General features: G+C 32.4%; 2 protein-coding genes across 4 annotated transcripts in view; one reads left to right on the top strand and one right to left on the bottom strand.

The window, feature by feature from the left end:
- LOC130891551 (octopamine receptor beta-2R-like) overlaps positions 1-17,074 on the top strand; it is a 201,003-nt gene that overhangs the window by 65,342 nt on the left and 118,587 nt on the right. The gene's annotated exons all lie outside the window — the stretch shown is intronic.
- LOC130891545 (apyrase-like) overlaps positions 1-17,074 on the bottom strand; it is a 30,360-nt gene that overhangs the window by 2,238 nt on the left and 11,048 nt on the right. For both annotated transcript variants that reach the window (XM_057796365.1, XM_057796366.1), the window contains exons 4-7: positions 16,829-17,039; positions 5,804-6,001; positions 1,742-1,899; positions 645-735 (exon numbers count right to left, since the gene is read on the bottom strand). In XM_057796365.1, the coding sequence (XP_057652348.1) occupies positions 645-735; positions 1,742-1,899; positions 5,804-6,001; positions 16,829-17,039 (658 nt within the window). The remainder of the gene's footprint in view (positions 1-644; positions 736-1,741; positions 1,900-5,803; positions 6,002-16,828; positions 17,040-17,074) is intronic.

The raw sequence follows: 17,074 nt of genomic DNA, 5'->3' as shown, positions 1-17,074 counted from the left end.
GTCCTTATAAATTTTCCAGCTGAGAAAACCGTCTTTACTTTTTTGCAAATCAGGTTCAGCCTTAGAAATTCATTGTCTTTACTTTTTTCGTTTCAGGATTCTAGTAGTGGGTCCAAGTTTTATCAATCAATCAAAATCTGACTTATTTTGCTTAAATCGCATGAATAACGCCTAGAAACTGTTCATTCCAATAAGCTATTAATCGAAAGTAAGCAAATGCTCTACCCAACGCAATCATAATTCTTGAGTCCGTATATCCTTTTATGCCGATAGTCTCTTCTATCTCTCTAACCTTAATCCAATTGTTTTTCTTTTTTAATAGAGTCCTCTTTGATTGATGCTGATTGGGTTAGTTGATCTACTTTCTCTTTTCCTTTTAATCCTGAATTTGAGGTTCAATGATATGCATTCGATGGTGGCACAATGATTTTTCTAATTCACTATTTCTGCAGTTATTAATAAGGCCAAATAAGGAAAACCAATCTACAAACTCTAAATTTCTAAAGGTGAGGAAATATAGTATACAGCACGTTATCAAATTGACAGCTTGTTGAAGTAGTTTTGAGAACATTAGTATTAAGGTTTAGAAAATTAATTGTTTTTCACAACAATACAAATTTTTGAAAAAACTATTTCTGACTTACTTCCCGCAGATATATCTGCCCTGAGACTGCCGGCATTTGTTATAGCAAGAGCTACATTGGTCCATGATCCTTCAGGAACTGATTTAGTGTACTGAAATATAAATCTTCTTTAGTCTCCTAGCATACTTTGAATATTAAGTCTCATTACTTTGATAATTTATTTCAAAATTAATGACTTATTTCTGTAAACATGTATTTGTTTCAAGACTTTTCTGTCAGATTGTCGTAAGAGAAGTGATTAATTATATTTGTGTGATATATGGGACCGAAAACTTTGAATGACTGGAGCTAACGATTTAACAAAGAAAGAATGATGAAAAACACTAGATGGACACAGATGTTTATCATTAGTAAAATGAAGACTTTGCCCTTCATAAATCAAACAAGAATAACAATTTAACGTTGTTTAATCTCTCTATTATTTTAATCAAAGCTAAAAGTAAACAAATTTGATTTGCAGAACAAAACGAAGCGGTACTAGAGTTTTCTATTAGCCAAGCTAACTTAAACTCAAAACTGTTAATCTTCGCGCTTGTTGCTAATTTCCAAATATAAATTGTTAAAACATTAAAAGTTTGTGCGAAGTTCAATATTTGTATAATAAGCGATACTCTGGTTTTAGATTATATATTTCAGATAATGGATACTCCCAATTAATTATCCTGTATATAATTGTGTTAGATGAATCTAATCTCCAAGTATACTGGAGACGTTTCAAATTTAGGAACACAAATATTCAATTACTTCTGTTTAAGTAAGTTCATACTATTAAAGGAATTCATTATATTGGTTCAACCTAAACTTTCTATTTACTTTCTTAAATAAATTACCAACAATCACCTAAGTAGTGATCCAATTGAATTTTCATTTAATCTTGTTATCTCCTCTTTCAGTATACCATCATGACAACGGCGTTAAAAGATTGAAAGTTCGGATTACACCTTTCTGGTGGCAATAAAAACCATACAGCGTTGATTATTTTAAAACGTGTTAAAATAATAAAAATGGAAATTTATCAAATCTAAAATTCTAACTCTTCTTGTTAACTCATATCGCGTATTATCATGTGCTAATAATTTTGTATAATTCCTACCTACCTCATAGACCATTGCGTCGGTTACAAAGTTTCCTAAGGCACATTCCCGAACGTAGCAATGTTTTTTGGATAGAGTGACCAAACTGGAGCCAATAACTCTATTCCCTTCCCCGTCTACTTTATCTTTCCATGGTTTCATCTGTTCATTAATTTCTTCGTCTAAAAATGTCAACCTCTATTCGTTAATCAATTAAACGATTTTGACTAATCAATAGCTGATCGAAAAAACAGTTAATGACGGAGAAGAAAATTTATTTATTAGATTCAAACTTCACAGAAATGTGAATGAAAAGCTTGTACTCAGTGTGTTCATTTCAATTAATGTAAGTATGTATCTAATTTAGGGTCTCCTAGAGGATACATTTCTTGCGATGGCACTGGGGATGCTCAGTTTTCATAGCAGACAAATTAATCGTACTCTTTTCAGAAAGTGCAGGATAAGAGATGATTCTAGTTGTCCAAAATCTTGTATTTAATATGATACCAAATGTAATATTCAGTAGTTCCGTGGTCTCTCTCACGTCGAGAGAATGTGAATAGAAGTGTCGTCTTCTACGTAGCACAATATGCATGCTGCATTCTTAACTAAACGTAGCATTATTTATTAAATTAATAAAAAAAATAATTTTAAAACAGAAGTGACCTAAAATCAATAACATTTAGAAGCATTAATAATTCTCAATGAACTAAGATTTTATTGTTTAATTGTTTAAATAAAATTTGGTAATCTTCAAGATTAATTTGTAAAATCAAGTTACTTGCACATTTTCCTGTCAAACTTGAGCCCTCGTCCTTTTATCTGCAAGACGTCAACCTAACTACGGACCGTCAGTGCGTTATTGTATAAATCATTTTTTTTTATTAAATCATGAATTTTCAATAATAGATGAAAAGTTTGCATGAAATTAGATTTATTGAAAAGTGGCATTGTGATTAGAAAACTCCATTCAATCAGAAAAACTAACAGAGTGAGTTAAATGAACTAGTGAACGTAGTAAATTAAGTACGTATTTATGGAGCTGCAAAATGAACATGTCTCATTAAAGTTTTAAATTATGTCTAAATAAGTACTCAATTTAACTTTGAACTCTTCACCATTTTCAAATAAAGCTTTCATAAAGGTTACTACTATACTAATGAATATAATAGATATTTTTTTGTTTGTATTTTCTGTTTCCGGTTTTTATTAAAAAACTTTCTCTTTCTCTAATCTTCTAACATCTACAATTGACATTTGGCAGCTCTTTCGTGATAATGAAGATCATGCAGAATTTTATATTCAAAATACTCATAAAATTTATTAAATTCGGCAACGGAGATGAAATTCCTAAGACGTATGAAAAGAATAACCAGGAAAGATCGTATTATAAACCAGACAGTAAGAGCTGAGTTAGAAGTAGAACCCGTATTGGATTTTATAGAAGAGAGGCAACGGAGCTGGTGGGGGCACACATAGAATGACGAATACCAGAGTAGTGAAACAAGTTTAGCAAGCAAGACCAGTGAACAAAAGAAAAAGAGGAAGACCAAAAATTATCTGGGACAAAACAATCGCAAAAATCTTTGAAGAGAGAAATCTGACGTGGAATGATGCAAAAGAAAAAGCAAAAAATAAAAAAGAATGGTGGAAATTCGTAAATGTACCGGGTGTCCCAATAAGAATGGCTCTCGGTCATATCTCGGGAACCGTTTATAGTACAGCTTAGTTGTAGGTCCACCGCTAGAGTGCGTAATCAAATACCAAAAATTATAAAATGAATAATTTACAAATTTTTCCTAATTAAGATGCATTTAAACTATGATTATCGTATTCTTCAAGAAATTCAGCGTATATTTGATTCTACAATTTGATTCTATCTTTTCAAATTAGAGGTGGGGGGAAGCGGGAACTTTATTATGAAAAAACGCCTGTAAATCTAGTTCTACTCAACCTATCTATGCAAACTTAGTATTTTTGAAGAGAGCTTTTTTCTACCAATGTAAGAGTTATAATTTCGAAACAACCTAATGAGTAACGTATACGCTAGAGGGCGCTATTTATTTATTTTTTTAAATATAGCTATCCTTGAAAAATGTTGAATGGAAACATGCAGTTTTAATTAAGGAATATAAAAGTAGACCAAATTAGCAAAAGAATATCGCATGTCGATAAATTTTTCGTATTACGAGATATCCTAAGAAATGTGTAAATTTTAAGCATTTTCTTTTAAACATAAATAACTCCGGGCTGACAGAACGGATCTTAACATTTTTTGACTCCTCAAAAATTGTTTTTCCTTGTTCTATTAATAATAGTTCCAATTATTATGACAATATTACTTATGCTGTCACCGGGAAACTACGTTATGGAAGTTAAAGTGGAAATATATAAAAACAAGTAGTGGGCCATGAAAAAACAAAACAAAAAGATATGCCATGTGTAAAATTGATTTCCTAGTTCATTTACGTGTCATTGCGATTTGTGTGCATTAAATTCGATATAAAATTTATTTAAAAGTTATATCTAAGATGATTCTTACAAACGAAGAAGCATTTGATATGATAGGCATTTACTTTGAATGTATGAGAAATGCAACTGTTGCGGCTAGGGTATATGCCATACAATATCCCCAAAGACGTCATCCTGGTAGCAGAGTTTGTCGTCGACTCGTGTACCGTTTAAGAACGACTGGAAAAGTAAATATTCCTGCATTTAGAAGACGCGGCAGAGGTCAGTCAGAGGAAAACACAATAAATGTTTTGGCATATGTGCAATTTAACCCGCATTTAAGTATTAGAGCAATGAGTAGAGACTTGGGAATAAGCAGAACCACCAATCAACGTATTTTAACAGGACTCAGGTAAATTATGATGTAAAAAGATATGTTTCTTAAACAAAATATACCAGCATAATATTATTTGTGGGTATGGTTATATGTTAACATAATAATTTATTTATCATTCCCGAAAGATATTCAATAGGTAATTATATTTCTTTTAGATTTTGAATTGATTGATCGTGATTACGACAGAAGGTTGGATTATTGCAACTGGTTACTACATATGGTATATAGTATATGACGACCTTCAATTATTGTCACGTATTTTGTGGTCAGACGAAGCTACATTTAGTAGTGATGGTACGGTTAACCGGCATAATATTCACTAGTGGTCACAGAACAATCCACGCCAGATGGAAGAAGTTCAGTATCAGGGACGATAGTCGGTGAATGTAATGTGTGGTATTTTAGATGGTCAGATAATTGGACCTTTTACCATTTCTTCTAGAAGATATATCACTAGCAACTCGTAGGTCTATGTTGTTTCAGCACGATGGGTGTCCGGCGCATTTGTCCAGACAAGCTAGACAATTTTTAGATAATGCTTACCCTGATAGGTGGATAGGACGTGGAGGCGAAATTATAACTCTTATATTGGTAGAAAGGAGCTCTCTTCAAAAAGACTGAGCTTGCATATATAGGTTGAGTAGAACTGAACTTACAGGCGTTGTTTCAAAATAAAGTTCCCGCTTCCCCCCATATCTTATTTGAAGAGATAGATGAATTTCTTGAAGAATACGATAATCATAGTTTGAATGCGTCTTAATTAGGCAAAATTATTCATTTTATAATTTTTAGTATTTAATTATGTCCTCTGGCAGTGGACCTACAATTCTGTAAATAATTTCCAGGTTTTTCTCGAGATCACTTTTATTATAATTTTTTTTTTTCTCAAAGCTATACTACAAACGGTTCCCGAGATATGGCCCAGAGTCATTCTTATTGGGACACCCGGTACATGTTCAAATCCGGTATTTGGAAGTTTTTATTATCTTTCAATGGTTTTCCAATAATTTAAATATTTTTATAGTTGATAATTTCGTGAATATTCCACATACTTTAACCATCACTTTTGATCTACAAAATGCGACCTTAACAATTCAATTTACATTTTTCGTTATACCAGTATTGTTACTATGTATTTAAGGAGATAGATACTGTCAATCGATTCTATTTACATATTTGAATAGTATTTTCCGATTTGATAAATCGTTCTATATAATAATAAAAGAAAAATATTTAACCTTGTGGTGACGAGCTGTCTAAATAAATTGGGGCACCAGACCAATCAACAGCTTCTCCAGTTTCGTCTAAATATACAGTGATATTTCCAACAAATTTTGTATAGCAAGATGCTTGAGTTACCAAAACATTATGTCCATTTTTACTTTCTATAATAGTTGGATATGGTCCTTGGACTGTATCTGGCCCAGGTGGATTATCTATAAGAGAAAAAATTAAAGTAAAAATTCAGTAAACGTAACAATAAATCGAACTTAAGTCTATTTATTGAAGAGAAATAGTAAATCAAATCAGTAGCACCATAAAATACCACAAATGAAAAGCCGCGTGGGAGGGGCAAGTGCCGTATTGTTACAAAAGCCGCAAGATTAGGTGTTTATTTTTGTGTGTTATGTATTTTTCTTAAATTGAAAAAAGGTAAAAAGTATCTTCTTGAAGTGTCTACCGAGATAAAAACGTTAAAAATATTTTTAATGAAAATGTGTTTATTGAGGTGAAAAATAAGGATTCAATTTAATGTTCACTTTGTATCTATTACAAACTTCACGTTTACATTGTATATTTTTGTGATAATAATTGTGCATAATTATTTATAATTTATATTATCAATCTGTTGAGTGAAACCGCAAATTATTTGGGCACCATTCCATGCTCGGCTTTGGCGTTTTCAATTCTGATCACGTGTTTTGGTTTACTTTTGTCCTCGCAAATAGACTTTAATTGATACGGATACGGAAGTTATCTATACATTCAAAGTAATATTAACATTGTTATAAGATCATAAAACATACTACCATTTAGTCAAAGTAACTATCTTGTAACTAACTAAGGGCGTTGTATTTGAATTTATCTATCTATAGACGTAGTAAAATTTTTGGATATCTTATTAAAATAAAAAAGTTACAACCTGGATATATCGAATTTTTTCGATTCCCTTTGAATTTGCCTTTCCAATATTATTTTTACCTCTATATATCGAAGAAACGACCCGAAAAACCCCTAATACTCGTTTTTTCAATAAACAAACATGAAGTAAAATGTGGAAAAAACTTTCATCTTGTGATTTGTCATCGACACTGGGCACAGATTTGATACCAGGAAATTACAATACTGCACGCAGACTAGTACTGTGTCAATGTCAATGTTTTAGTCTAAAAGTTAACGTGTTAATGTTTATTTTTTCTACGACCGTGCGTTTTAACCCACTTTCCCGCACGCATTTTAGTTTTGAAAGTGACATTCTTCAAAGGAGAAACAAATATCAAAACTGGTTTGATATCAGTTGCTATGACAACCCAAGCGTGTAATTGTTACTAAAACGTCAAAGTTGTTCAAAACGTCTTGGAAGTGACCGAATAAGAACAATCTTCTTTTAAATTAAACCACATTAAACCGAATCCGATACAATAATATTAATGGATTCATCCGACGAATAACTTCCCGAAGCCGTTTTGAAGGCTGCAAATGAAGCTAATTCCGAGCTGTTATCTGCCAAATCCAGACTAAAGTATGAGAAGCAATACGACCATTTTGTTACATGGTGTAAGGAGAAAGGGGCCAAAACTTATAAGGAAGAGGTATTTATGGCGTATTTTTCAGACCTAAGTAAGGTTTTGAAATCTAATACATTATGGTCCCGAAGAAGTTTCTCTGTACTACAAATGACTTAAAACCGTTGCCGTCACCGTCATCGTCATCTTTATGCGACCTGCAACCGATGCCATCTTCACCGACGTCATCTACCTTCCAGTTGAAACCAAATAACTCCACTGGGCCGGCAATTCTTACTAGTCTACAGAATACAACAAATTGTGTTTTCAATATTAATATTTATAATAATTAATAGTTTTTAGTTAAAATTTTGTATATTATTATGTTTGTTGGAATAAAATAATTTTTGAAAAATGGGTTGGTATACTTTTATGTATATACGGTCGTAGAAAAAATAATGTTCCTAACTCATGCGTAAAGTGTCTTTCCCTCACTTGACCGCTTGCCCGAACTCCGCTCCGCGTCGTTCGGGACAACTGCAGTCGCGTGCGGGAAAGTATCACTTTCCGCACTTGTTAGGAAAATAACTATTTTTGTTCGACGGCAAAGCTGTGTGGCTGTAAACACCGGTGGCAAGAAAAAATGTGACATTGCTAAAGAATTTGGTATACCAGCCACCACAGTGTCTACAATAATGGAAAATAAGAAAGCAAAACATCTTCATCAAAGAAAATCAATGAAGCTGAATTGTAAGACATCGGAGATGGTGTTCTGCAGTGGTTGAAGCATTGCGTGATAAAAACCTACCGATAGTGGATGAATCCTACAAGAAAAAGCTACTCAATTTGCTCAATAACTTGGTAAAAGTGAAAGTGCCTTTTGTGCTAGTAACGGCTGGCTTCAAAATTTTAATAAAAGGAATGAAATTGTTTTCAATGTGCAAACAATTGAGTGAAAAACTGAACTAACCAAGGGGTATAAAGCAGAGGATATATCCAATACTGACGAGACTGGTCTTTATTAACTGTGCTTACCTGACAAAACCTTAATCTTTAAAGGAGATTCTTGCCATGGTGGGAAAGACAGTTATATAGTTACTGTACTGCTAGGAGGAAATCAAATGGATAGTGTGAAATGTACGCCCTTAATGATTGGCAAAGCAAAAAACCCAAGATATTCCAAATGGATTTGAAGTTTTCCTCTAGACGTCTAGACTATACTGCAAACAAAAAATCTTGGATGAAATCTGAAATTTATCAAAAAAAGCGGTTTTAAGCAGCAGAATCAAAATGATGAAGAGGACTGTCCTAATATTATTGATACACCAAATGCAATTAAAACTCTCGATAGATGGAACGAAGTTACAAAGACACTGAACGTTGACGGACTTTCATTCGAGGAAATTGTCTCTTCTTGGGCTGATGGAGTATGGAGTATGGAGTATGGAGTAATTGGGTAAGGAGATCTGAAGCTAATTCATTTGAATGTACTCTTCACCCGTTTTGAAAATATCTGTCAAGTAAGTATTTGGGAATATGCCAGCGTTAACCAGCGATCTGAGTACTCGGAATTGAAAACGTTGTATCTTAAAGATGTTCGTATTAGGTTAGGTTAGGTTGCTTACTGAACCCGAGGGTTGTACTTCATATGAAATATAAGCTTTATTATAGTTTTGTATACAAACACCTTATTTGTGAAAGATAATTAAGATAAACGACCCATCAGATAATAGATTTTTTCGTCAGTCGGACCAAGATCTCTTTTGTTTTATGTGCTTACTCAAAATTAAGCGTTGGTCTAGATAGATTCCGAAGTATTTCACATCTTATGTTTTGGGAATATAAAGTTGTTTATAGTAACGATAGGACAAGTATCTCTCTTAATGATGGATGTCACTTATATAAATTTTATCAAGTTAGTACTGCAGACATCTGGTGGCAGTGTCAAGTCATCACTGTCATTATTGATGTTTATAATCACTTCATCAACCACTTTAGTTATCAAAGATTTTCTTTCCTTGATTCCCTCTCAAACTGTTTTCTCACAAAGCAGTTTCCACTGCTCTCTCGAAAATTGTTGAATAATGCATTCACGGGTTTTATTTTGTTTTTAGCTGCACGTAATTTCATTGCTATTCACATCAATTCCGTCGGATTGAAAATAATTTATCGTAATACTCCATTCGAAGAATCGTTTCTTCGATATAAATAATGTAGCGTTTTTCCGCAATTTTTCACCTCATTAACCTAAAAAACTCAACGCAAATGTCGAATTTTGCTATAGTTATGGCTTTTTTTCCAACGGAAACCTATTTGCTCTATATTATTTTTAAGGTTTGCATAATTCCCATTAAACTATATTTTCTATAAATTTTTGATGAATTTTCTTAGCGTCATTACTTATTTTTATCTTTTCTCTTTAAGATTATAAATTGATGGATTCAATATTAAGTGAATTCTTTTATTAGATAATGGAATTATTAAACCTTCGGTTACACGCCAACTACAATGTCGCGACTTTGGCTACTAAAATTTTAGTTCTTTACTTTACTTTGGAAAAATATGTTCAATAACTATAAATTCAATGTAAAGATTTCTACAACTGACTGTTAAAAGGGAGGAAAATCCTAAATATTTTTTTCTGCGATTAGGTGGGTGGAATTTACAGGTTCAAAAAACCCAATGATACAGATGTATTTTGCACAGCAAATTCCAGCTTACAATAAAAATATTTGTTTAAATCCGAATTCCTCTTTACTATCATTTCTCTATAGTCTCTATAGTCTCTAAAATCTACAAAGCTTCTGAAATTTTGTAGTCATGTGTCATAACATGGCTAAAGTTTTTGTATGCATTCTTCTTAGAAGGTTGCCTATATTTTCAACCATATGCTAACATGTTCTTTCAGTTCGTTATCATCGTTGAAGTGTTGACCATGAAGTAAAGATTTCAGGTGCAAGAAGAGATGAAAATCACTATTAGAGGGATCTGAAGTATATGGATGATAATCAAATACATCCGAGCCAAATTGGAGTAGAAGCTTTTTATTCACATTCGCTATGTGAGGTTGAGCATTTTCGTGACAAAAAAAAAATGACTTTTGATAGTGTTCCTTGGTACTTGTCCTGTATTCCATTGCGGAATATCTTAATGGTCTCGCAGTAGACATATGTATTGATTGCTTGTCCTCGTGGTATGAAATCAATTAGCAAAATGTTTTTCTGTCCCACAAAACGGTGCACATCAGTTTTCGAAATTTCAAGATTTCTTTAGACTTGAATTATGTGGGGAATGAAGGGTGTCTCCATCTCATTGATTGCTGTTCATTTTCTGAGGTACCGTAATATACTCCAGTTTCATCTCCCGTGATTATCCGAAAAAGCAAATCATCACCGTTGTTTTCATTGTAGGGTGTCAAAAACTGAAGTACACTGACAATCTGTGTTTTTTTTCTAACCAACAAGTTTTTCAAATTTCAGTTTTTTTGTTATAATTTAATGAATTAGTAATCGTGATATTTGCGAAAACTCACTAGCAAGAGCACTTATTGTCAATTCACGGCTTTGCTTAAGATTACCTTTAATTGCGTGAACCACTTCATCAGTAACCAAAACGGGCATCCACGTCGTTCTTCATAGTGCACTTGATCACGTCCTTCATTGAACAAACTGTCCATCTGCTCACTCATAGAATTTTGCTCCTAAATCTCTCATATTTGTCGATAAATTTCAATTATTTTTACTTTCAACATTTAGAAAATTTTGAAAATGGCGTACCTTTCTTCTGCTTGAGTCAGAGTAACTGACACTGATTTAAAAACAAACGAAAGTTATACTGTGGATATACCTCGTATAATGATTTTTTATCGGGTAAATTGTTTCGTTTTTATATTTTTATGCTCCTTAATTAAAATAAATGAATGAATTGATATTGTGATGTTTTCAAACGAACATCTGTTTTTATTATTGTGATGAATTTACCCTTCTTTTTCTCCAATTGAAAAGACTAGATTCAATTTACTTCTATTAGTTTTATATTAAATAATGCTCTGATTCCATTAGAGAGGAAAACAACTAGAAACGCCAAGGGATCAGATTAATACCCTAGCTAAATTATTAGATATCGACCAACAGATTATAAATAATAATTCAACTGTAGAGAAATTACTGGATTGTAATATTACTATAGACAAGCCGAAAATGCTTTGGCAAATAATCTGATGAAATGTTTAGTTTTATTCAACAATTAAACGTCATTTGTTCAATGCATTCGGGTAACATTAAACGAAGAGTAGTATTTTCATAAAAAGACTCATTAATCAAGAAATTTTACAATGAATCATACAATTTAAAAGTATGTAATATTCTGTTCTTCATATCTTCTGATCGATTATGTTTATTATAGAAATTCTTCGATTGTTGTAGAGAAAATAAATAAAGAAATAATATTATTTTCCAAAAATGTCAAATGTCTTCTTTGTTGAGTAAAAATAGGTTTTCTTTCTGAGCAGCCCTGTGGCTGCAAAAAATATAATCTCTTATAAGTTTCATACCCGTCAAATTGTGACGATAGTGAAAATTCGTTTTTGGTTCGTTACATCAAAGATTAATTTTCTATTTTCTTCTTATGTGACTAGCATATTTCCTAGTTTCTGCCACCCAATACATCAAATATTAATACTACCTTTGGATATTTGCTTCAAATACTCAAATAACTTAATAATACAAATTTTAATATTTTTATTTGCCATTAAAGGTTTATATTTAGCTTCGCAATGATTTGTCTTAATTTTAGATCTCTCTCAATTGAAACTTCGTTTGAAAACAGATAAAATCTTGACGTTTCGACCTACTTCGGTCTTTATCAAAATATTTAGTATACTGAGAGATTGGATGGATCATTAAAGTACGTCAACACCACAATTTTGTCATCTTCCTCTCTGTTCTTCCAGATCGAGAAATTTTGAAATATTGTTCAACTGCTTATTCTTGACTTAGATAAATTGAACATTTGAATACTTATCTGTCTAATAGCAAACAAACAAACAAAAATAATGACAAGGTGATGTAATGGTAATATGAAAATTAAAAATTGATTAATCAAATAGGAAAAATATTCAGTAATCAAATCAATATGTATATATAGATAAATACCCTCAGGCGACTATACTCTCGCCCTCATAGTCGTTTACTTAGTACCCTTCATAGAAATTTTAGAGTGCAAAACCGAATGAACCAACCCGTCAGCTGATTTCAATTGCCCACGTGTATAAAAAAAAGCTGCTTTTAAGTTGATTACACTTTTTGAAAGGAAAAACATCGTTGATTGATCAGTGTACGCAATATTGTCAACAAACTAAGTTAGATGAACACTACATCCCAAAGGGCAGATATACATGAAAACATGACAAAAGTTAGAATAAACGAAGGTATAATAAAGCTTTATTGATGGTCTAATGTATTACTAGTAGAATGGAAACAACAACCCATTTATGATTGCTAGTGATTTTTGGAATTATCAGACAAAATCAAGCTAAAGACATTTTGCATTGGCAGTAACGATGGAAATATATTGAAACATCGTTGAACAAAGCATCTTAAATCATAGAAAATAGCTGGCAAATTCTTCACATCAAGTATAACCACTTAAAAAGAGCATATAGATAACGGAATATATTAATCAGCTTCACGGTTTCAGTAGAGAGTTTGGTTTATCTGTTATCTAACCAACTGTTAACCGTGAACTAAATTTAAGACATACTTTTTCGACTCTTCTTGTTTGGAGATATTTAGCTTCCTAACGAGCTCTTGATCTATCTAGTGATCTCCGAGTGTTTGGTTTCTGATTTTATGCCCAACTGTTTCCTGGCATTCTTTCTACATGAATTACTGGCTCTTCTCTAATATCCTGACTTCTCATTCTATCTCTGAGGCTCACTCATTTAATTATGTACCTCGGAGCCATAAGTCCAATTTCACTGATTCCTGAATATTTTTCCAATCTATATCGAGCCATTATGGAAAATAAAGTACTTTTATTATGCTGAGCCACAGAAACGAAAACTAAATTTACAATAATAACTAATAAACTCAACGAGCTTCTATCTGCCATAGCTCTGGACTTTAAACTATACTATCTTTGACAACCTTAACAATACGAGGATGGTCCCAGAAGTACCTATTCTGGCCTAAATATGGCGGTAGTTGCTTGCAAAATACCCCTGTATTAGAATACAATCTATACAGCATTAAAGTTTGAAGACGTCACGTTGATTAGTATTTGTTTGGAAGCCATCAATAGTGAATGTTTTCAGTGAATTTGTGAACATGGTCATCGTTATGTGATACAATGAATACTGAAAACCGGCTCCAAAGAAGGCAAAGACCATTCCTTCTGCAGGCAAGGTCATTTCCTTACAAAGGAAAAACTATCAAGGGCGAGTATTATACGAGCCTTTTTGCAACATTTGAGCAAAAACGGCCGCAGTTGACTAATAAAAAAGGGTTTTTTCATCCAGACAATGCTCCAGCTTACACCTCAGTTATTGTAATGGCCAAAATTAATAAATTAAAGTTTGAATTGCTACCTCATGCACTCTAAACGCCAGATTTAGCTCCCTCAGATTATTTTCTGTTCCCAGATGTGATGTCGCCAGTTATTGAATATTTTGAGGAGCTTGACGATTCTTATCATAAAAAGGTTATCGAACTTACTGAACATAGCTGGTAAAAATGTATGGAGCTAAAAGGAGACTACGTTGAAATATAAACATATTTGTTTCCAAAACTTTTGTGTTTCCTTCGTTGGGCCAAGGATTGAAATGGCAACTTATCTTTACTCATAGGAAGTCCAGGAGTTGATAAAAAAAGAAACCAATACATTAAAAGAACTAGAATAAATATAAAGCCAATCAATGTCACATGCTGATAAAGAGCAGTTGAAGCAACTATTGGTATGTTCTTCATTTATGGGAATTAAAAGCTCAGTTCTAATGATTTGTTAAGAAAATGTTCTGTTATAAAAATTTGTGACAACAAGAAGGAAGTAATTATGTTAGAATATAAAATAAATCATTATCAAGTCCAAATTTTGAATTCTAATTTCCAGCCACAATAACGTGAGCGCATTATATTCCCATTTTTAGAGGAAATCGTATTTTTGAAAATTATTTTCAATGAATACAGTGCTAATGAATTGATGTCCACGTTGTTATTACTTAAAAAAAAAGTGAGTTCTAAGGGCTTTTGAGTTTCCTATAAAGTTCTTAATTTTGACTTATGTTCAATTAACTTTCAAGTACAGAATTGCTCCTGGTTTTTACATTTTAGTTGTTTTTGTATACTTATCAAATTATTTTTCCAAATCATTTCTCTCAAAAATAACAAGAATGTCAACCTACTACCTTCAATATATACTCCCGTTATCTCTACAATGCCCGATGCGAACCTTCCAATGTTTGATACAGCACTGGTAATCTTTTTCTGTCTGTTTTATCAGGACCCGTTGGGTTTTTTCTTTAAAGCTTTAAATAACTGAAATTTTGGCTCTATCATTGGAAAATGTTATTAGTATTAGTACAAACATTATCACGAGATACTCTTGAATAATTATATATAGATGAATACAACTATATTTATAAACTTTTGATCGACTTTTGTCACGTTTTTGTTAATATTATTCCCCTATCTGAAAGATTGAATTATTTTTTTAAATAAGACGGAAAATTAGAAATTGTGTAATGATTTAATTATGATCACTTCCAGGAATATAGGAGAATCATACAAAATACTGATACGTTTTAGATTTATGCTACAGTAGCGCTAAGAACAGCACAATAATAAAAAAGACTGGCCTCGACGAGACAATATTCACCAAATTCAATATATGTTAACAATAAATCTCTAATTAATCCAGGAAATGTAATTTTTCCACGATTTTACATCGGATGAGAGTTAATTAAAAGTTTTGTAGAAGTCTGCTGTCGAATATTAAACAACCGTCTTTGTTAATCTTTCTGAAGCTAAAATTAAAGTAGGAAGACATTAAGTATTCTCACTATAAAACGATGGGACGATTTCCCCTCCCGTGTTTTACATAAGTCGACGATATCCAGTTTCAACAACACATTTCTAGTATACTTTACGTGAGAGGGAACGGACAGTATTTGGATGGAATATAATTCAAAATTAATCCAAATGTAGGATTTATAAATCATCAGAAATACCATAACAATACATTTTTCGAATAATTACAAATTTACTTGGTGAAGAATAAAACTAAATAAAGCTTTTCTCCAAAATAGCGTATTGCAACATCCATTCTATATAACCCCTCCTTGCTTAATTTAGGTTTAAATATGTCAAATCTGACATTTCCGTTATAAAGTTTCACATTTCTAATGGTGAACAAACTCAGAACGTGTTGTTATACGAGTATTATTTGAGTTGTTTACAGATACTTGGAACATTCATTTACTTATGGGATTCAATCGCGAACATTATCGTGCAATGATCGATGCTGTCCGTAAAGATCGTCATTTAACACAACGTGAATATGAGGCATACTTGGACATTAGATCCACTAGTATAAATTCGATATTGCATGAACATTTGGCTGTCAAAAAGATTTGTTCGTGTTGGATACCGCATAATTTATTAATCGCTTAAACAAAAGCTCGTGTTAATTGATGCAAAAAATGTTGAAAAAAATCAATCGCCGCTTCTACATCTATGAAATGGATATATCGCCACCGTTCAATTAGAGCAACAGATAATGGTCGATTCTGATAGATACAACATTTGTCAGACGTGTTCGAAAAAATCAAGGAAATCAATCGCAAGAGACGAATCATTCTCCATCACGACAATGCGAGCTCTCACACATCAGTGCAAAGAAAAACGTTTATGAACAGTCAAAACATCGAATTGATGGGTCACCCGCCCTACAGTCCTTGTTTGCCACCCAATGATTTCGTCTTATTCCATCATATCAAAAATAAATTTTGAGATCTATACCTGAAAAATCGGCATTGAAATCATATGTTTTGGAGATATCTCAATGGGAATGGAGAAAATGCTTTGACAATTCGTTCTATGCATGCATAAGCTCATTTATCTTAATGGAAAATATTTTGAAAAACAATACAAACATATCCAATTCTAAATATTTGTTTATATTAGTCTATTTCGAAATTTAAGTAGCAACCCTCGTAGTCTCATACCTATGTTATTTTGTCAAAATTCAATCCCATTCAATCAAACCGAGTACGCAAGTGAGAGCATGACTATTTATTTCGAAATATAGAAGTTTGTGCAATTTGCTTAAAAATATGTGTTTGGTTTTTTTAATCAAACAACAGGTGCAACTATGTTCGGGAATTTGTTGTTTTGATACAATAGATGGGACGGTTCAGGAAATTCTGATGTAATGCAATCGACAATTCAATGATATCAATGAATCACTATCGAATTCTTGTTCTTAATGGAAATGAATATATTCATAGTTGGAGACACTATAATAAAAAGCAAGTTTTCGTACCTCCAGTCCACAAGAAGGAATGCGAATGTGCTCCAACAATCAAACTTATTTTTTCGGATGCATTTTGTGCTATTTTTTTGTCAACATCGTATCCAGAATGAGATAGAACTATAACAGTGTAGACGTTTTCCTCTTTTACAAGTCGTTCAGCTTCAGCATTCACACTTGCAGATTCATCATGAAATACAAGTTTTCCAGTGCTGGAAAGGTTCTAAAATAAATTAAACTCGATATCATATGACTATA

The sequence above is a fragment of the Diorhabda carinulata genome, chromosome 3, assembly GCF_026250575.1.
Source record: "Diorhabda carinulata isolate Delta chromosome 3, icDioCari1.1, whole genome shotgun sequence".
Taxonomy (NCBI): Eukaryota; Metazoa; Arthropoda; class Insecta; order Coleoptera; family Chrysomelidae; genus Diorhabda; species Diorhabda carinulata.
This window is presented reverse-complemented; position numbering and strand designations above follow the sequence as displayed.